We start from the raw sequence: 22,952 nt of genomic DNA on the forward strand, positions 1-22,952 counted from the left end.
GGCTACCTTCCATTCGGAATGCGGTTGCACTCAGCTACTGTTATATAGACTTGTAAATTATAGAGTGCAGCAGTCAGTTATCCTTTTTAAATTTTATTATGCCGATCTAGATTTTGACTAGAAGCTAGCCATTCTCAGTGCTAAGAATACAGGAAGTACATAGTCAGATGATGTCATTAAAAGTTACAAGTAATGGCTTAACTCATATGGTTTGTATATTACATACCACTATTATTTACGCTCAAAGCATGTAAGTCCCTGTTGATCAGGCTTCACCCGCGGTTCATTGAATACTACTGTTTGTGGACGGCAGCCATACTCAATTTCTCCATGGTATCTTTTCTTCCCAATACGATGTGTATGGCTGCACATTTACTTACAATAAAACATAAGGTGCCGTTTTGACATCCAGTGCGAGGTTGCTGCATAAGTGCGGGAAGGGCAGGTTTCTCGACCTCCTAGAAGAGTTAGAGATCTTCTGCCATCACAAAAATATGGACAGCAACCTGATTAATGATCAGGTTGTTATGAAAAATGCACGGTTCTGGGAATTGTTCTAAGATTTGTTGCTGGGAAACAGTGTAGGGTTTGACCCAGGGGGAACGAGGTAATACCTGCCGTCTTGCCAATATGTAGCAGCCATTTGCATAATACTGTACGAATACAATGATTATAATTCTGAACCAACAGAATTTCTTCCATGATAACTTCAGCTCAGATGCATATACAGTATTATTAACAGCAATTCAGTATATTGGTTGTTTTGCATTTACAAGGAAAATCGATTTTAAGGGATAATGGGGTTAGCATCCTCTATATCTATAGCGGAATAGCCAAATTGCACCAACCATGCTTCTGACTGACGTTTGGCGCAATCTAAGAACTATTTAGTAAATATGATGAACAGTATACTTATTATGTTTTAATAAAGGGAGATATAAAGATAAAAATATTTAAGCCATATCAACTAATAGGTGTATAGGCACATGTCTTCTTGTGTCCTATAAATTTTTTTAAAAAAATTGAAAAGTTTTACCCATCTGACGTAATTTAGATGTTTTAATAATAAAAACGGACCAACAAGGAGTGAACATGAAAATTTTATTATGTGCTGGCAAATATGAAATAATGATATCAATATAATAGAAGGAAACATTCCACGTGGGAAAAATTATATATGAAAACAAAGATGAGGTGACTTACCGAACGAAAGCGCTGTCAGGTCGATAGACACACAAACAAACACAAACATACACACAAAATTCAAGCTTTCGCAACAAACTGTTGCCTCATCAGGAAAGAGGGAAGGAGAGGGAAAGACGAAAGGAAGTGGGTTTTAAGGGAGAGGGTAAGGAGTCATTCCAATCCCGGGAGCGGAAAGACTTACCTTAGGGGGAAAAAAGGACAGGTATACACTCGCGCACACACACACATATCCATCCACACATACAGACACAAGCAGACAGTAGTATTCAATGAACTGTGGGTGAAGCCCGATCAACAGGGACTTACAAATCGCACAAATCTAAGGGCTGTCAATTCGACTAAATACCCAGGAATTACAATTACGAGCAACTTAAATTGGAAAGACCACATAGATAATATTGTGAGGAAGGTGAAACAAAGACAGAGCTTTGTTGGCTGAACACTTAGAAGATGTGACAAACTCACTAAAGAGACAGCCTACATTACACTTGTCCATCCTCTGCTGGAATATTGCTGCATGGTGTGGGATCCTTACCAGGTCGGATTGACGGTGGACATCGAAAAAGTGCAAAGAAGGGCAGCTCGTTTCGTGTTATTGCGCAATAGGGGTGAGAGTGTCACTGATATGATACGCGAGTTGGGGTGGCAGTCACTGAATCAAAGGCGATTTTCTTTGTGGCAAAATCTATTTACGAAATTTCAATCGCCAACTTTCTCTTCCAAATGCGAAAATATTTTGTTGAGACCCACCTATGTAAGGAGAAATGATCATCATAATAAAATAAGAGAAATCGGAGCTCGAACGGAAAGATTTAGGTGTCCCTTTTTCCCACGCGCTATTCGAGAGTAGAGTGATAGAGAAGTAGTATGAAAATGGTTTGATGAACCCTCTGCCAGGCACTCAAGTGTGAATTGCAGAGTAACCATGTAGATGTAGATGTAGACATGCTTTGAGCGGAAATAATAGTGGTACGTAATATACAAACCATATGAGTTAAGCCATTACGTGTAGCTTTTAATGATCTCATCTGACTATGTACTTCTTGTATTCTTAGCAGTGAGAATGGCTAGCTTCTAGCCGAAATCTAGATCTGCATAATAAAATTTAAAAAGCATGACTGATTGCTGCAATCTATAATTTACAAGTCAAAATATGAACAACCAAATGTGTTCATGAAATGTAGAACTTAAGTGTGTACTTAAAAAGTAATTCCCTGTAATCGTAAATTTTTTTAATGTCCCTTGAAAAGTGTATGAATGTTTTACAGTATAAAAATGTATACATAGAAATAAATTACTTTTGATTGTTGATAATATGAATAGCTTTTTAACATTCCTTTAAATTTGAAATATTAGAGGCTTATAAACAGGACTGTTAATCATCCTTAAAACTTCTTCATGGGTGAGACAGCAAATGGGCATGCCTTTGAATGTCTGCCAATATTTTACAAGCCAATATTTTACAAGACTTCTGTGAATTATGCACTCACTTTCTTTTGAAAACATTAAATTTACACTAAGAAAACAGTTCTCTCAGTGATGAAATATGAATAACTGTCACTTTGTTAGCTACCACAAGAATTCAAAAATCTTAGCAGTAGTGCTTTCAAATCGAAACTGAAGAGTTTCCTCATGGGTCACTCCTATTCTATCGAGCAGTTCCTTGAAAAATTAAGCTGATTCTTGTTGTATTGTTGATTGTGTTTACTTAAACTTATGGCTTTACTTTTTTTCGGGTTCATAAACATTTTATTTTTGTGTGTTATTACTTTTACGTTGTAATTTCATGTAATTACATGTTCTATGACCTTGGAGATTTGCTCCTCAATTTGGTCCTACGGAAATTGTCGTGTAAATAAATAAATTGTTAGTATTTGCTTACACTGCAATCCCTTATAAGACTGTCACCAATGGAACTCGTGCTAAGAAGAATTTGTTTTATGAGTTAAAATTAATTTTTATGCCAAGTTGTAGTTGATGCAGTAGTTAAAATATTTAGGCCTCTCCTACTGTTTAAACAGCGTTACAGAAAAGATTTGTTACCTGTAAGAAAGATAAATTTCAGTACGGTATCACTATAAATTCCTGGGTAAGTAATTATTTCTCTTTAAAAAAATTTACTACTTACAAAAACTACACAGTTTGCCAATAAGCCAATTACAAAAAGTCTAAATTTTCTTGAAAACAAATAGTATAAAGTGTTCCTAATATATCTGATGACTGGATTCAGGAAAATAACAAGAACTTGTTCAAACTCAATGTAGGATACATCCTTCTCATCACCTTTGAGCACCTTTACTCTTTGTGCCTTACTGATCACATACACATAATCGGGACTTTTCCAACACCTTTCTGTGCAATCACAATATACCTGTATTTTGTTGATTTCCTTCTTGCATTTTGAAACTCCAGCTAAATAAGTGTTCCTGCATGGTCTTTTCCACAGTTTGTTCTGAACTTGTAACTTCTTGGAGATGGTATCTTACCACAGAAGCCATCCACCACACCTTCACACCTTTCCCATGAGATATTGAAAAGAAAACCTATTCTACATATATTCCAAAATCTTTCATCAAGTAGCAGAGTTTATAAATAGTAAACTTGTTCTTAAATATTTTCATGATGTTTGCTCAATAGTCATCGTGGAAACCTATAAATATATTATTATACTGCCTTTGTCAGCTTTTAATAGGTGATTGCCTAAAGGAATTTTCTTTTAGTTCTCTGTGAAGCAAATTTTATTTTGCACTTACTTTATATTGCAGTTGACACTACAAAGTAACTAAAATACGCACTGGATATCATTTTTTTCATATTCTTTGTTTCCTGCTAAATAGAGCAGACTGATAACTGGAAAAGGATTTGTATAGGAAGACCTTTACCTTCAGTAAGTGGACAACTCTGTCTGTTTATTTCCTAAGGGCAACAGGACACAGTGCAGCCATCATTTATGGGAATGGCAATAGGCAAGACATGGCACTCGATGAAATTACAGTAAACTAGTTTTAGAACTACAAGGCTTGTTTACCGCAGGTACATGCCTTAAAAACACTTTAAGAGAAGAAAACTTGTACTGTTATAGTTTCTCAAGTTGCAGTTTCCTTTTGAAGCAGTCAAAGCAAAATCACTGAAAGGAAAAGAGAAATTTTATGACTGATTGAAGGCATTTAAAGGACCATCACAGTAAATGGAAAAAAATGTGAGCAGTTTAGACAGACCTTGGCCAGCAGTGGTAGCCTTACAGTTCTAACACCACCAGTGTTATACTTACTTTACTATCCAACAAATGTGACAGTGCAGAAAATATAGTGTAGAGAAGCAGAAAAATAGGTTTTTGGTTCCTTTTCTCTTTATGTGCTAATATAGGTAGTATCATCATCATCATCATCATCATCATTATTATTATTATTATTATTATTATTATTATTATTATTTGATATCCAGGGCTCTGACAGTGATTCCTGCAGTTGGAGTGACTCTGACTCAGATTCAGGCAGTACATCATGCAGTTCGCACAGTGGTCGTTCCAGTCGTTCTTCCAATACCCATCAGACTTTCTCTATAAGAGAAAACAATTTTGATCAGGTGAGTTGCCATCTTCTAAAGCACTTGCAGTGACTATTGTATTAGAATTAAGTATATGTGTAGAATTATTGGTAATGTATTGTTAATCATTAATAGCACATTTACCTTTAAGTGAATATTATTTTGTATGAGTGAAGGAGTTATTTTGCCATCATTGAGAATACACGCACACACACACACACACACACACACACACACACACACACACACCTTTTCACAGTTCATAAACCCTATCGATGATTAAAAAGAGTTGCAAAGTATTTAGTGCAGTCATGTGGCAACCAACAAGGGTGTGGACCACAGACCTTTCATCGTTCATTTATTTTTATAGTTTTAGTTCTCATCTACATCTACATCTGCATCTACACCCTCCAAACCACTGTGAGGTGCGTGGCAGGGGATCCAACATATTGTATCAGTCATTAGGGTTTTTTCCTATTCCATTCATGTATGGAACAGGATCAGAATGAGTATTTGAATGCCTCTGCATGTACAATAATTATTATAACCTTATCATCATGAACCCTGTGTGAGCAATATGTAGGAGATTGTAATATATTCCTAGAGTCATCATTTAAAGCCAGTTCTTGAAACTTTGTTAATAGATGTTCTCGAGATAGTTTATGTCTATCTTCAAGAGTCTTCCAATTCACTTCTACACTCTCCAATGGATCAAACATATCTGTGACCATTCATGCTTCCCTTCTCTGTGTACGTTGTGTATATCCTCTATTAGTCCTATTTGGTATGCATCTCACACACTTGAGCAATATTCTAGAACCGATCGCCTGAGTAAATCAAGCTGTCTTCTCTGTAGACTGATTGCGCTTCACCAGTATTCTACCAATAAACCAAAGTCTACTACCTGCTTTACCAAGGACTGAACCTATGTGACCATTCCATTTCCTATCCCTGCAAAATATTAACACTCAGATACGTGTATGAGTTAGTCGATTCCAGCAGGGACTCATTTATATTATAGTCATAGGATACTACATTTTTTTTTTTTTTTTTTGTTTTTTGAACTGCACAGTTTTACATTTCTGAACCTTTAAAGCAAGTTGCCAATCTTTGCACCACTTTGAAATCTTATCAAGATCTGACTGGATATTTATGCAGCTTGTTTCAGACAGTACTTCATTTCAGATAACTACATCATCTCCAAAAGTCTTGTGGTTACTATTAATGCAATGTTATTAATGTACAACATGAACAGAAAGGGTCCCAACACACTTTCCTGGGACAAACCAGAAGTTACTTGTACATCTGACGATGATTCCAATATAACAGCTACATCCTCGCTACCAAAATGTCCTCTATCCAGTCACAAATTTCACTTGATACCCATATGATTGTACTTTTGACAATAAATTTAGGTGTGGCACCGAGTCAAATGCTTTTCGTAAATCAAGGAGTACTGCATCTACCTAACTGACTTGATCTAAAGTTTTCAATATGTCATGCCAGAAAAGTGCGAGTTGGGTTTTACGTGATCTATGATTTCTGAATCCATGCCGGTTGGCATTGAGGAGGTCATTCTGTTCAAGATACCTCATTATGTTTGAGCTCAGTACAGGGCTATTACAAATGATTGAAGCGATTTCATAAATTCACTGTAGCTCCATTCATTGACATATGGTCACGACACACTACAGATACGTAGAAAAACTCAAAGTTTTGTTCGGCTGAAGCCACACTTCAGGTTTCTGCCGCCAGAGCGCTCGAGAGCGCAGTGAGACAAAATGGCAACAGGAGCCGAGAAAGCGTATGTCGTGCTTGAAATGCACTCACATCAGTCAGTCATAACAGTGCAACGACACTTCAGGACGAAGTTCAACAAAGATCCACCAACTGCTAACTCCATTCGGCGATGGTATGTGCAGTTTAAAGCTTCTGGATGCCTCTGTAAGGAAAAATCAACGGGTCGGCCTGCAGTGAGTGAAGAAACGGTTGAACGCGTGCGGGCAATTTTCACGCGTAGCCCGCGGAAGTTGACGAATAAAGCAAGCAGGGAGCTAAACGTACCACAGCCGACGGTTTGGAAAATCTTACGGAAAAGGCTAAAGCAGAAGCCTTACCGCTTACAATTGCTACAAGCCCTGACACCCGATGACAAAGTCAAATGCTTTGAGTTTTCGGCGCGGTTGCAACAGCTCACGGAAGAGGATGCATTCAGTGCGAAACTTGTTTTCAGTGATGAAGCAACATTTTTCTTAATGGTGAAGTGAACAGACACAAAGTGCGAATCTGGGCGGTAGAGAATCCTCACGCATTTGTGCAGCAAATTCGCAATTCACCAAAAGTTAACGTGTTTTGTGCAATCTCACGGTTTAAAGTTTACGACCCCTTTTTCTTCTGCGAAAAAAAACGTTACAGGACACGTGTATCTGGACATGCTTGAAAATTGGCTCATGCCACAACTGGAGACTGACAGCACCGACTTCATCTTTCAACAGGGTGGTGCTCCACCGCACTTCCATCATGATGTTCGGCATTTCTTAAACAGGAGATTGGAAAACCGATGGATCGGTCGTGGTGGAGATCATGATCAGCAATTCGTGTCATGGCCTCCACGCTCTCCCGACTTAACCCCATGCGATTTCTTTCTGTGGGGTTATGTGAAAGATTCAGTGTTTAAACCTCCTCTACCAAGAAACGTGCCAGAACTGCGAGCTCGCATCAACTATGCTTTCGAACTCATTGATGGGGACATGCTGCGCCGAGTGTGGGAGGAACTTGATTATCGGCTTGATGTCTGCCGAATCACTAAAGGGGCACATATCGAACATTTGTGAATGCCTAAAAAAACTTTTTGAATTTTTGTATGTGTGAGCAAAGCATTGTTAAAATATCTCAAATAATAAAGTTATTGTAGAGCTGTGAAATCGCTTTAATCATTTGTAATAACCCTGTATATGTTCTAAGACTCTACAACAAATCGATGTCAAAGGAACTGGAGGGTAGCTTCATGGATCACTTCTACTACTCTTCTTGTAGGCAGTTGTGACCTGTGCTTTTTTCCAAGTACTGAGCATGGCTTTTTTGTTTGAAGCACCTACAATAGACTATAGCTAGAAGAGGGCCTAATTCAGCTGCCATTACTGTGTAGAATCTGACAGGAATTCCATTGGGCCCTAGAGCTTTGTTCAATTTTAATGATTTAAGCTGTTTCTCAATTTTCCTCTCAGTTGTTTACTAAACTGGTAGAAGGAAATACATCTCAGAATTTAGTGATGATGTGCTTTTGAGTATTGAGGGATTAGATCTTCTGTGTGTAATCAGCTTTTGTCCCCTCTGACACAAATGTAGTTGATTCTTGCCTCTCAGTATTGTATTGTGTAGTCATTTGTTCACATGGTAATTACATATACTCCATAAAGACTTAAGATACGTGGATCGTGGAGGGGGGGGGGGGAGGTGGTCTTTGTTTGCATTCATAGTGTTGTCAGAGAGGTAAAGCCTGTCACTGTTTCTGGGCTTCATTATATTGTGGGACTTCAGGCAATACACAGCTTTCCCATTTTCGTCTCTGAAGCATATGCTTGGGGCCTGATAGCCTTTCAGATTACACTCAAAGTTTGATAGAAGTCTCTGACACTGTTCCAAAAATCATAATCAGTCTGTTTCGTGTGTTGTTTTTCTTATTATCATCTTGCATGTTGGGCCTTCAAACTGCATTCTTCACTTCTGAGTTTCATTTTTTCCTGGCATCTGTTGTCTGCACAGTAGCATGGTCAGATGCTGCTGGTTTTTTTTTTTTTTTTTTCTTCTTCCCCCCTTTCTGAACTTCCAAAATTGAAACATTGGCCACTTGTTGTATTTTGTTGGCAGTGTCTGCTCAGTTATTAGATTGGAGTGTTAGTTGCTTGTGGTACTGTTTCAATATATCTTGATTGATCTTTAGTTTTGCCACTCCATGTCTATAAGGGTTCTTTTCGGCTAATTGAGCCTTTCTGAAATGAATTAAATTAATTTTAATTCTGATCTGAGTTAAACTTTGGACCTGGTTGTACTTGAACATGTATAATTTCCTTAATTGATGTCCTAGATATTACCACATGGTTGATTTATTTCTCTGCATTCAGGTTTTCAGGTAAATGCCATGTCTTCTGCTTACTTAGTTCATGTTTGTAGAAAGTTGACATTATCTGAAGACCGAATGTCTGGCACAGTTCGACAATCGTTATACCATTCTGTGTGCAGAATATTTTCCTATTTTACTTTGCTTCTGTTCTCAGTTGAGCCATAAAGTCACCCAGCCATGTGTTGATGATCTTTTTCGATATTTTCTCCGGCTCTTCCTCTAGAAGGTCCCAAAATTCAATTCTTGTCGTCATTGGTGGGCACAGGTACACTGATTGAGCTGTAGATTGCGAAGTTTCATGTAAATCCCATTGGTGAAAGTACTTCTTGGAACCATGCTATATTGTCTGATAGTCTGTCATGCAGTAGCTGAGCTGCATGCTTATTAATGCCAACAGCTGTGGCCAAATACTGTGCAATTCATAATAATGTATGGAAAGTTCTGGTTGAGAATTAAGAATTATTTAGGCATAAAGGAGATGACTCGCCAAAAGGCAGTAGTGCTGCATCGTCGACAGATACACAAACAAGAGGTACAGAGCTTTGCTAGCTTTCAGAATGAAACTCCTTTTTCAAGCTTGTAGAAGAAACATGCACAACTCACTGACTTGCAAACGCCTGTCTCCTTACATTGTGCTCAGTCAACTGCCAGCTCTTTGTTGGCCCCCGGTGAGTGTACTGGGGTAAGGTGGGAGTGCAGGGTGGGTTGGGGTGAGGGATGGAGAGAGATGTGAGGCAGGGAGGGGGTTGGGGATAAGTGTCTAGCGGCTCGTGGAGAGTGGGGAGCTGTCCGTGGGCTAGCTAGGGGTGCACGTGGAGGGAGCAGGTGGCAGGCGGCTCGGAAAGCAATTTCACAGACTAGGGCATGCGATGGCAGCACACAGCTAGCTGACATGACTTGGGCGCCACACAAGATGTACCATGCCGCTAACATGACACCTCTTCAAAGCAGACTGCCTCAAATAAGAGTAAATTTTGATACACAGATACAACAAGGTAGAACTCCTGGAGGGGGTGGGGGAACACAGATAGTTAAAACCAAAGGAAAATACTTGTATACCTTCTTTTGCAACATCATTACAAAAGATAGTACACATATTAGAGAACCTACAAACTTAATAACGTGACATAAGACTATTTATCCTACACTCCCGCACCTTAGATAACAAGGCAATATCTGAAGGAAACATTCTTGGATATAGCTACAGATGTGAGCATCATTGTTTCACAGTATTTTGTCGTCAAACTGAGGCACCATAATTGGCCGACAGGATGTATTGAGGTGCATTAGTGTTGTATAAGAATGCATCTCGATTTGGCGAAGGAATCTCATGCCACTTTCGCACTCAGATCTGGCATGTTACTCAAGAATTTTCTCTCCAAAATATATGTCAGGAAAGATTTAAATGTCATATTATATTAGATAATAGTGTTAGCATCACCAGCTGAAACAAATCACAAATAAAATTATTTATCCATGTAAGAACACTGAAGTTTTTTACCCCCTTTGGTCAGTACATCATCTAAAAAATCACTTCAGTGCTTTAATTTTTTATCTTGACATATTTTGGTTTACATTACACTTCCAATTAAGTTCAACTGTTATTTTATCCAACTTCAATGTTGCATGACGGTAAGCCATTATAAACAACAGATTCAAGTTTAATTTTAATTTCATGTTAGGGGCGAAAAAGAAAAAGTTCTTTTAACCCAGTGACCTTCGGGAGCTTTCCAGTGGCTGGTTCCTTTTGCTAAAGAGGGTACTACTACTGCTACTACTACAACATGTTATTATTATTATTATGACTGTAAAATTTTAACCTCTGCTGTTTTAAATTTCAAGTTTTTGTTAAAAATTTAAGATTCTTTCCTTCACTGATTGTCATTTTTAATATAATATTCATACTATTTTCCTTCCCGCCTGTACCTTCACTTTTTTGTATTTCTCATTTATATCATTCCTAATGGGGAAATTGCAGCTAACTTGAATGTGATGTGTGTGAGCTGTATTTGGCTATAAATGTCTGAAGTGGTCAGTAGGAGGGGAAGAAACTTTTTTATTATAGGTGGTGCAACTGTGCATAATTAAGTAAAAAAAATTCAAACTGAAAAGACCACATTGACTGCAAATGGTCACCTTTTCAGAGATTGAAACCAAGTGGTGTGGTGCCTCCTAGATTTTATGGACTACCAAAGGTCCTCAAGAAAGATGTTCCTCTCTGCCCCATAGTGAGTAACGTAGGCTCTCCAACCTATGACGTTGCCAAACACCTGGCATCGTTGTAGAGGCCTCTTGTGGGAAAATGTGCTCACCACATGAGAAACTCTGCTGATTCCATTAGTAAACTGAAATAATTGAAAATGAACCCTTCTGATATATTAGTTAGTTTCAATGTGGTGTCTTTATTCACAAAGGTTTCCCTTCCAGAATCTCTACAACTTATTGAAAGAAGTTTTGACAAAGAGATTTCAGCTTTATTCCAACATGCTCTGACCTCTACGTACTTATTATTTAACAACGAATTTTTTGAACAGACGGACGGAGTTGCCATGGGTAGTCCCTTATCCTCTCTGGTGGCCAATTTATTTATGGAAGACTTCGAGGAGAAGGTGATTTTTCGTTGTCCACCCAAAACAGCTGCACTCGTGGGCTCTGTCAAAGATGATTTGCTGCTCTGAAAATCTGGCGTTTACAAAATTCTATGTCAATGTGGCCTTTCTTACATTGGACAAACAACTTGTACTGTCCAAGAAAGATATACAGAACGCCGGAGCTGCACACGACTTTTACAACCTAACAAGTTGGCAGTGGCAGAGCACTGTATCGACACTGGTCACAGTATGTTGTATGACAACGTCAAAATTTTGGCAACTACACCATCTTTTTGGGACTCGATAGTGAAGGAGGCAATTAAGATTCGCTTGATGACCAATTTAATTAATGGAGATAGTTGTTTCATTTCAACCTTGATAAATCATGGAATATGGTACTTGGTGTAATAAACTCACAAAGACGTCGTCACATTGCAGCTCACAATGATATATCGACAGGCCAACACAGATCGACTGCGAAGTCGTAGATGTAACTCACGCAATGTGCACGTCTCTGGCGCATTTGCATCTGTGGCCGCATGCGCATTTGCGCAGTACAAGAGTATAAAGGGACGAAGCGAGCACTGGAGTGGAGGTCTTGCGGCTCACTCCAAAGATGGCTGAACATTATACAGCCGAAATATTAGAAGAAGAAGGAGAATTCTTGTGGATGCACACCCAAAACTTAATGGAACAGTCTTTGCGCCGCCAAAACCTAAAGATTCACGCCATTACTATAGTTAATAATATGGGATTGTGGCTCCACCATGATGCAAAACGCTTCTTGTTTAGAGTATGCATATGAATATAGGGTCCCACTTGTGAACTGTGCTTTTAAGTCTAAAGCCTAAATCAAACGACAAGTTGTAAGATTATATTGTGGAATTAAGTGATTTGTATATGCTCTTGTTTTGTTGTGGGGCAGTAAATGTTATATGCTTACTACAAAGTCTTCTTTTTGAGGCAGATACTTGATATTGAGCTGGCAGCCCACAGTTACTTATGTGTATGAATAAACTATGGTAAAACAATCACTGCAACTTGAACTCTTCTGTCGGAGGACCATGCCTGCATAAAACAATTCGGGATTGTGGTTCCACCTTGACTCAAAACCATTTTTGTTTATTTATTTCCCCAAACTAGTCTCAGCATTATAATTTCTTTATTCTAAAACATGCAAAATATCCAACAACAATGTAAAACAAAAAGTGTACAGAATAATAAACTGGTACAATTATGTGGATGACATATTCTGTCTCACAGATAAAATACAACATAGGACATAACAGCTACACAACATCAACAACACAGTACACCCACAAATACACTCCACAGTGGAACCTAATAGAGGGGAAAAAATAAAGAAAAAACTAAATTTAGTGGTCTTCACAATAACAAGAAAAACCATCAACATGAGTTTCACATCTGCAAAAAAGCTACATCCACAAGCTCTGTTACCCGTAACACATCCAACCACCTGACAGCAGATAACTATACGAGATTAAACAAAACACCTCTTAAACCCCAAAACTACACACACAACATGAAAAATAATCAAACAAATTGCTGTGGAAAACGAATACAAAACAGATACCATGGACAAGTTCATCAACAAGAAAAAAGAAATGTAATGAAAATGGCCCCTCACACCAGTGCACAACCAAAGAGTCCAAAAACACAAAGTCAGAACACACAGACAAGACAGCAGAACACACAGACAAGACAGCAGAACACACAGACAAGACAGCAGAACACAACACAACAGATCACACCACTCCCAAAAAGAGAAATATATGGTACACACCAACACATAATAATATAGTACATGGGATTAGAAGTATAATAAAGAACCAAGATATCCTAATAGCATTCAGAATAAACACAGTACAAAAATGTCTAGGGTCACACAAAATAACTCCAGACAAATTTAGCAATGAAGGAATACGCAAACTCACATGCAACTCCCATCGGTCTCAATACACAGGACAAACATGCAGGAACATCTGAACAAGGTACGTAGAACACGGGAGCTCTGAAGAGTGAAAGCACACAGTCCAATTTTATAGAACACTTAATGAATTAAAAGCACCACCCCACAAATATCTAAACTGACCTACACATTCTGAAACATAGCAAACACTTACACTGGAAATTAACAGAAGAAGAAAATTATTACATACGAAAGGCTACACTGGAAGGGAAAAATATAACCAATGAACTCACCACATTCTGTAACACTACTACTGTAAGTGAATCGACACAACACAGATTACTTCTATATGTTAATCTTGATCACATACATTACACAACTCATATTATGGGCTTACAGACTTGGCGCGTTTTAAGAATTCCTGTTATAGCTTCGAAAAGAATATAAACAGTAAACATAACTAACTAAAATTCTCTCAAGATACATCTCACGACACGTGGCAACACCGCTATGGCATATCTGAATTACTGCAAAGATGGAAAGTTATGCCCTACCTGTGTTTTCAAAGCAACAAAGAGCCAGCCAAATAACATGAGTACACTACGCATTACTTAACATCCTTGGAAGTAGATGAGGACTATAACATAATCATCATCTTCATTTTCTTTATTCCCCATTCCCTATTATTAAATGTCATTCATTGTAGTCTTGCTGTCACTGTGTTTCACACTTTATTCTTTTGACACTTTGCACAGTCATTTTAAGCAACTCTGAAATATCATGCTCTGTCACATAACTGGTTTTTGTTTCAAGGGTGGCTTCAAATTGAAGATTGCTGCATTGAAGGTTAATAAGAAAGCGGGCTCAAAGGACCAGGAAAAATCAGATAGCTCAGATAAAGCAGAGAGGAGCGAGAAACCAAAGGAAAGTGACATAAAACGATGTAGTGTGGTTGCATCGTGCAAAGCAGCTAGAGAAGAAAAAAAAGAGAAAGTTAAACCAGAACGATCATCTCCAACTACTAGGTCAGCAAAGGCTCCAGTGACAGTGAAGAAGCAAGAGATCACGAAGAGGAAATCCAGAGGATCTCACACACCGCTGAAGGAAAAGGTAAGACACTGAATAGCATTTCCCCTAAAACATAAGGATCAAAGTAAGCTTTTGCACAATTTGTTTCACTGCCAGGTAACATAGCTCAATGAAACTTGGATGATGCATATAAAAGAAATGCTACAGTAAAGTACAGAAGGCAATGGAAAGAAATACACAATAAGAAAAACAGAAGTGATTCTTTAATTCAAAGACAATAATTGCTCTGAAGCCACGGTGGTCCCCTGGACATTACAAAAAGTAGGACATGGTTGTTAATAGGGTATGTGATTGCTATAGACAGCAAATCACGCTCCGCAATGTACTCCCGTGACAGTCATGAGGTTAGTAACAAGTTCTTGTAGGGCATCCCATTCATCCACTATCATGGTTGACAACTGCTGGATGGTTGTTGGTGCATGTGGATGTGCTGCATTGTGTCTCCCCAATGCATTCCTCATGTGCTCAGTGGGATTTAAGTTGGAGGAAGGATAGGCCAGTCCATTCACTTCACAGCAAGCTCCTCCAACTGCGCTCTTTGATGTGGTTGTGCATTGTCAGCCATAATAATGATGTCTGGGCTGAATGTACCCCTGAAAAGATACACATGAGGAAGGAGTACAGTATCACAATAACACTGGCTCATGAGTGTGTAGTATTCTCAAAGATTTAAAGTTCAGTACACCCATGAAATATTTTACCTCCCCCACACCATATCATGTGGACCACCAAAACAATCATGTTGTACCGTTCTGGCTGTACATTTGTGTAGCAAAAGGTGACAACATGTAATGCACCTAGGAACACTGTTGAACATGTTTGTTTTGGTAGTCTAGGTATTATGCTGTGGGGAGGCATAATGTTCCATGGGCGTACTGACCTCCAAATGTTTGAACATAGTACACTCACCAATGAATGTTACCCCATGACACAGTACTCCCTCCGACATGCATCTTTTCAAGTATGAATTTGACCCTGACATCATTTTTATGGGTGAAAATGCACGACTGCACCAAACAATGCAGATGAAGGAGGAGCTCTGGGAACAAGAGGATATCCAGCAAATGGATTGGGGCTGTCCGTCCGTGTCTCTCTCTCTCTCTCTCCCCCCCCCCCCCCCCCTCTCCTCCCCGTGTGCCCACCTCCCACTCCCCCGCTTCAGACTTAACCTGTTGAGTGGCATTGGGACGTAGATATCCCAATATAGATTGTAGGAATTTGTTGTATGTTATTGCTATGTATCCATGTCCCACTGGTAAAAGGAAGTCTGCTAATGGTTTGCAAAATACTTCTAATTACAGCCACCTGTAGGTTGTGCTGTCCTCAAGTTTCATTGTTAACCCTCTGCTCTGGTGCTCTTTGTATTGTTGCTTCGAACTAGTCCACACATACAGGTAGGGTGCCTAGTGAACAGATATGCAAAACAGGCTTCTTTCCTACCTTCCCTGACAATTCTTGTCAGTGAACCGCATGCTTATATTGAGGTTTGCTACTTCACAAACAGTTCCCATATTGAGCACCTGTAATGTGAGTTAAAACTTGGAGAGATGCTGTACCCACTGATGTGTGTCCGTTTTCTGCACATCTTATAGTTTCGCACAATTCTCTTATGGGATCTGGGCGGTTCATATGAATAAACTCTGAATGTCCCACACCTCCCCACATTGGAAAACAAAACGGTGGGAAATATTTGTTCTACATTCTTACTTCTGATGACGAAATTAATGAAAATAAACATACACTAATGTCTTTCATTCCAAAAGAAGTTGTTAGTCAAAGATTTAAATCCCATCAAGCAGGTGTGAGTTGCATTGGGGAGACATATTGCAACATGTCCATATGCATCGATGGCCATCCTTCACTGATGGAGGAATGAAATTCTCTACCACATAAACTCCTCACCAACCTTGTGAGATTGGGAGCACGTTGCAGAGCATTAATAGCCGTCCATAGTGATCACACATCATATTAAGAATCATGTCCCACTTTTTATAATGTTCAAGGAACCATCACAAACTCTGATGACTTCAGTGTAACTGTCTTCGAATAAAAGTGTCATTTTTATTCATCTCACTGTGGTATTTCATTCAGTTACCTTCTGCGGTATACTGTTTTAGTTTTTCTATGTATGATCCAAGTTTAATCGAGCTGAGTTATATTTCGCAAAAGATACTTTTGCCCTTAAGTTTAGCATACCAGTGTAAGTTTAGTAATTACTACATTTATAGTAATGGCCAATAAGGGCTCTTTTTATCCTACTTTTATAAGGTACATTCTCGAAACAGTTTATGTGAATACCATACTTTTGGCACTGACACCCATTACTTATGACATTGGCTGTAATGCTTATGAAACCTTTTATCCCATCAGTACATAATTGATGATTGTATGGAAGATATTTGGATATTACAATTTGCTAACACATCCATATTTGTGTCTTCCCTCCTATTACACTTTCTTCAGGGTTGAATGAATGACTTACAACATAGCATTTACTAGATTTTATGTCTTAAGTGCAGCTCTCAGTTAAGTTCTTGGAGTGCATGACAATGTCACATCACAGTAACAGGAATGTATGTGGTGTATGAAGTTAAATAAAAGCATGAAAAATGTGGATAATGAGCAGCAAAGTGCATTCGTCATACATGCACATATCATGTGTATTTGCAGTGTAATTCAGGCCATTTATCACATTTGGCATAGCAGTATTGCTGTTGAAGACAACGTCTCCATGGCAGTATGTATGTTATCGTTCTTGATCAACTTATGTCGTACTTTATTATGTGGCAGTACGTGAAAAACACTCTCCTGGGCAAAATAAACAGTACATTTTACACAGGTCATATATATTGAATTTAATAACTAAAACTATGACAAAATTGTAGTATTTTGAAATATTACACCATTCATGACAATAACAGTTAGTTTTAATGATTGCTATTCGTTTCCACATAATGCAGGAAAGTCTAAAGTATTATGACAGGAGCCCCATTTGACGAACATTGAAGAAAAGCAAGCAGTGTTGAAATAATAGTTCAATGTGCAAGTTGCTGTTGATGAGGGAGACTACATTTTGTTTGTCTTTGTTTAGAAGGAAACTAAAATTTAAGATTTCCTTTACAGCGGAACTAAATTCCAGTGAAGTGCACATCCTGTTGAGGCCATAAGCAGAAAATATAACAGGAAAAAAAAAGATTTCACTGGAAATTTCATGCACTCTGTTATGTCCAGACTGTCAGTAGCTTAAAATATGTCTTGGAGTCTGTTAAAAATGGTCTCTCTTATAACACAAATGTTTCTGATTTTTGAATGAGAAATTTTACAACCAAGGGGGAAGACAGGAGTCCAATTCAATCATAATGCACAAAAGATTTTATTATTCCATTAAGAGCCCATAGTTTCACAGAGTAAAAAAAAAATTTGCTAGACTCTATCAAAATTGAAAAATTGACATAAAAATTCCACATATGTAATATAACTACAACCAGATAGATTTGGTGCATGCAGCTGAATAGTTTAGAATGAGGTGCTACTTTTTCCTCCCGAAGGTGATTATGCAATGCACGTTTATCATTGGCAAAAAACTGAGATGTTTTAAAATGTCTCCTGTACATTAGGCTGAACTTGGTTGCAGAAACTAGATATTTCTACAAGATTGCTTATATTCATCAGCCAGGAAGATGTAGCTGCTGAATTTGTATCCAAGTGTGTGAACCCTTTTCCACAGAGAAGTAAAGCCATGGCCTTCCTTGTGAGAGAAGTAGTTATCATGCTTGCTGTTGATATACCACTTTGTCTCAGTATGTGCAAAAATACCAGACAAGCAACAAGAACGTGCCATGAAAGCCACAAACAGCGCAGTTGCAGTATATGCTGCCTGTTTGTCATATAATTACACACAAGTCATTTTAAGCAAATTTCTTACATTATTTGAAATTTTATATTTGATAAGATACTGCAATCATTTACTATAAATAATTCTTTCTCAAATACAAAATGTGAGAATCAATGCAAATGATAATTGGCATACTAATTGTGCTCAAATACACAGTGCATTCCACAGAACGGCTCATTTTATATCAGTCTGCTTGTAATTACTGAAACTTTAACAGTATATTTTGAACTTCGATGTTGAAAGGAGCAATATGGGAATAGTAAGCTTTGTTTTAAATTGTGTAAAAGTGCCACAAACGCTTTGAAAATGATACAACCTGTGTATAGTATGAAGAAAAAGAGTCATTAAAACATTTTCAAGTTGTATGCAGGGTTTTGTGGTGCTATAGAGAGCACTGGAGATGGTCTATGTCCAGGAGCATCAGTGATGTTAAAAAAGTACATGAAATTCTATGAACTGATGGTTATGCATCTGCCAAGCTAACTGAGGAGCTTCCTGGAATTCCTTAAAAAACTGTGCACTACGTTCTCACTGAAAATTTTGGCAAGAAGAGCTGTTGTTGCTTTCTGTCCCACTCACTCACCAACGATCAGAAATATCAGCGTGTGGAACACTCCAGACACATGAAAAGATCAGTTGCTAGGGACCCAGATGTCATGTTTTGCATCATAGCAGGTGATGAAACATGGTGTTTTCAGTGTGAGACACTTACAAAGCACCAAAGCTCGGCTACCGCCGAACCCGAGAAAATTCTGGTCGTATATAAAATTGCTAACTGAGTCGAATGTTTCTATCCAGTCACTCATTGACAAGGGTGGTGTAGCAATAGAAGATAGCAAAATGAAAGCCGAAGCTTTAAATTTCCCATTTGAGATATCGTTCATGCAGGAGATTCATACAAACATACTGTCATCTGACCGTTGCACAGACTTCTATGTGGAGGACATAGTAATATGCACCCCTGATGTAGAGAAGCTCTGAAAGGATTGAAAACAAATAAGTCACCAGATCTGGTTGGAATACCAATTCGGTTTTACAGACTACTCTACAGAATTGGCCTGTTACTTATCTTGCATTTACTGTGAATCTCTTGCCCAGCGTAAACTCTCAAGCAACTGGAAGAGAGCATACATGACTCCTGTATATAAGGAAGATAAAAGAACAGATCCTCAAAATTATAGACCAATATCCTTAATATTGGTGTGCTGCAGAATCCTCAAACATAGTTTGAATATAATAAATTTCCTAGAGATGGAAGAATTTTTGTCCACATATCAGCACGGTTTTGGAAAGCATTGCTTGTCCAAATCTCAACTTGGCATCGTGCAATATCATATTCCTAGATTTCTGAAAAGCATATACAATGGTGCCCCACTGCAGACTGTCAATGAAGTTCCCAAATATGTGAGTGTCTTGAAGACTTCATAAGGAATAGAACCAAGTATGTTGTCCTCAACAGTGAGTAATCGTCAAAGAGGGTACTGTCAGGAGGGCTCCAGGGAAATGTGACAGGACCACTCTTACTCTCTCTGGATACATAAATGATCTGACTGACAGTGTGAGCAGGAATTTACAACTGTTTGCTGATGATGCTGTGTTGTATTGGATGGTGTCATCATTTAGTGACTGTAAGACAATACAAGGTGACAGACAAAATTTCTAGTTGATGTGTTGACTGGCAACTTGCTATAAATTTAGAAAAATGCTAATTTGGGCAGATGAGTTGGAAAACAATACCGTAATTTTTTAGTACAGCATTATTATTGTGCTGATCGACACAGTCACTTTAAGTATCTGGTTGTGACATTGCAAAGTGACATGAAATGGAAAAACATGTAAGTATTGTTGTAGGGAAGGCGAATAGTTGCATTTGATATATTGAGTGAATTTTAGGAAAGTGTGATTCATCTGTAAAGGGGATTGGATATAGGATACTAATGCGAACCTTTCTTCAGTACTGCTAGAGTGTTTGGGATTCCCACCAGGTCGGATTAAAGGAAGACATCAAAGCAATTCAGAGGTAAGCTGCTAGATTAGTTGCCAGTGGGTTTGGTCAGCACGCAGGTATAGAGGAGATGCTTTGGGAACTCACATGGGAATCCCTTGAGGGAAGGTGACATTCATTTTGAGGAACACTATTGAAAAAATTTAGAGGACCGGAATTTGAAGCTGACTGCAGAATGATTCTACAACACCAGTGTATATTTCGCATAAGGACCACAAATATAAAATATGAGAAAATAGGGCTTGTATAGAGGCTTATAGAAATTTGTTTTTTCCTCGCTGTATTTATAAGTGGAACATGGAAGAAAATGGCTAGTAGTGGTTCAGGGTAGCCTCCACTACACGACATATGGTAGCGTGTGGAGTGTGTACGTACATGTAGAATGGAAATGTCCAGAATCTGTGAGACCTTGAGAAGTATGCTTGCAGAAAAGGTGTGTCAAGGCACTGCTCTCTGTTTTCTTTTATTCAAAAGGAATAATCAAAACAGAATTTGCGCTAGAAGAGCAAATGGTGAATACAGGTTACTTCTTGGGTGTTTCAAATTGTTTATGGGCGACAGTTGTTAGGTTTCAACCTGAACATCAGAATCAGGAAACATGGTTGTTGCATGGCAATACACTGCTGCAAAGAAGCAAAATTGTACACAGTTTCTTGGCTCAAAAATGTATAATGTTGCTTATACATGTTCCTTATTCGTCTGCGTGATTTCCGGCCTTTTCCAAAACTGAAAATAGCGGTGAAGGGAAAACATTTCAGCATGATTTCAGATATCCAGGAGACTACGAGCATGGTACTGCAGGCAGTTTCAAAGGCTTGATTATCCAAATTGTGTGTTTTGACTCAGAAGGACCCTATTTTGAATAAAACCATTAAAGCAAAGCTCTTGTATTTTATTTCACATCAGTCACCTTTCCTGTGGGACAGACTTTGTATAATACAGATAAACTTTTTTAGGCCATGGCTGTAAAATGATTAAAACCAATTTTTCTTTTGCTAAAATTGTAACGACTGCCATGATGAACCTATTAATGCTACAATTTGCAATCCTAATGAAGCGAAACAGGAATTACACCTGTATCAGAATAACTAGGTGATTACCGGTTGTTTATAGGACAGTTGCCACACCAACACCCAATCAAAGAACGAGCTTGGTCGCACCTACTATTCTTTTCTGTCCACCACTGTCATATTGCAGCGAGCTGTGGTGCACACAGTGTGGTTTAGTAAAATAGCTTCGCTTGCTTGCATGCTGTGGGTTGCCTGTTCAGACCTAACCACCAGAAATTATTTGTTGCTTAGTATTCGTCATATCTGGAAGGTTCTCAGAAAATGTTGTGTTTGTACTACTTGTATACATTGGAGTATTCAATGTTTGTATAGATAACATTACTCTCCATCCAGTTGAGTTCAATTCTGCATAATAAATATGTTTCAATGCCAAGTGTTGTATCTCATTGAAGATCCTGCTTTCGGTTTTGGAGTAAGGCTATGACATGATGTTATTTGGAGGTGCCAGGTACCTCAAAACATACACATCACTGTGGCTCCTACTAGGCATAATAAAAGCTACCGCCTGCATGGACAGGAATGAGAATACAAGTAGTACATCATTCTAAAGGTCTGTATATTCAAGAGGATGATGGATTCCAAAGCAGCTGTAAGTCAGCAGCCCACCAGTGCTTTTGAGGTGCTGGTCATAACGATTGAAGAAGAGGGCCCAACATCATGTGAAACAAGATTCATAGACATACACATTATTATCGGCCTTCGCAGCAGTGTCAGTACAAATATGACAAAAGCTGAAAAAATTTCACATTTGGTGAAAGGAGTCGGAAGAATTCATAAAGTAGTGCCTGCAAATCGAGGAAATGAAGTGGAAAACAGTCTGAGGAAAGAAGTATAATTGACTCCTGAATGTAGTGCCTATGCAAGACCATCATGATCTCACCTCTGTCACACACCAGGTTGTAAGAGAAGTAGTACACCTTTTATGAAAGCCAGAATTGTTGGGCTGAGGAAGTGATAGATAGCCAGGAATGTCTACCTATTATATATCAAGAGGTAATAAAGAATGTTGGAGAAATGTATAGAGCTTTGACACTAACAACCACCACCAGTTGAACATGCCATGAAAAATGAACTCGCCAAATCGGACTTATTCTGCCCATCAGGCAATAAGACATCCCAGCATCCGACCAATGTAGGTACAACAAACTCCTTTGCTAAGCATAATGCCCCACAGAATAACAGACATTTGAAGGGCTGAAGACAACAACACTGTTCTCTTTTTCACTGTGAAAGCCGTAGATATGGTGTACACTACTGCAGAGAAAGAAGACAAGTGCTCAGAGACTATTGTACTGAAGACATCACCCATCATAACTGTCCTATTTGCACAGTCAACTGTCGACAGTTATATTCGACCTGTGTGCTAAAGCTCAAGACTGTACGCTGGAAGAGGTCACTCTCCAACACACTCTAGCCATTCCCCATCACCATACAGAGGTACCAGCCACTCACCTAGCTGCTGATTTTAGGAAAACTAACGAGATGACCAACTATGGA

The 22,952-nt window shown here is 38.6% G+C and overlaps 1 protein-coding gene across 1 annotated transcript in view; it reads left to right on the plus strand.

The window, feature by feature from the left end:
* The window catches only part of LOC124804594 (histone-lysine N-methyltransferase ash1), a 341,957-nt gene that overhangs the window by 31,207 nt on the left and 287,798 nt on the right, over positions 1-22,952 (plus strand). Inside the window, exons 6-7 of the mRNA XM_047264785.1 lie at positions 4,651-4,791; positions 14,210-14,506. Coding sequence (XP_047120741.1) covers positions 4,651-4,791; positions 14,210-14,506 — 438 coding nt within the window. The remainder of the gene's footprint in view (positions 1-4,650; positions 4,792-14,209; positions 14,507-22,952) is intronic.

The sequence above is a fragment of the Schistocerca piceifrons genome, chromosome 7 (genome assembly GCF_021461385.2).
Source record: "Schistocerca piceifrons isolate TAMUIC-IGC-003096 chromosome 7, iqSchPice1.1, whole genome shotgun sequence".
NCBI classification, from domain to species: Eukaryota; Metazoa; Arthropoda; class Insecta; order Orthoptera; family Acrididae; genus Schistocerca; species Schistocerca piceifrons.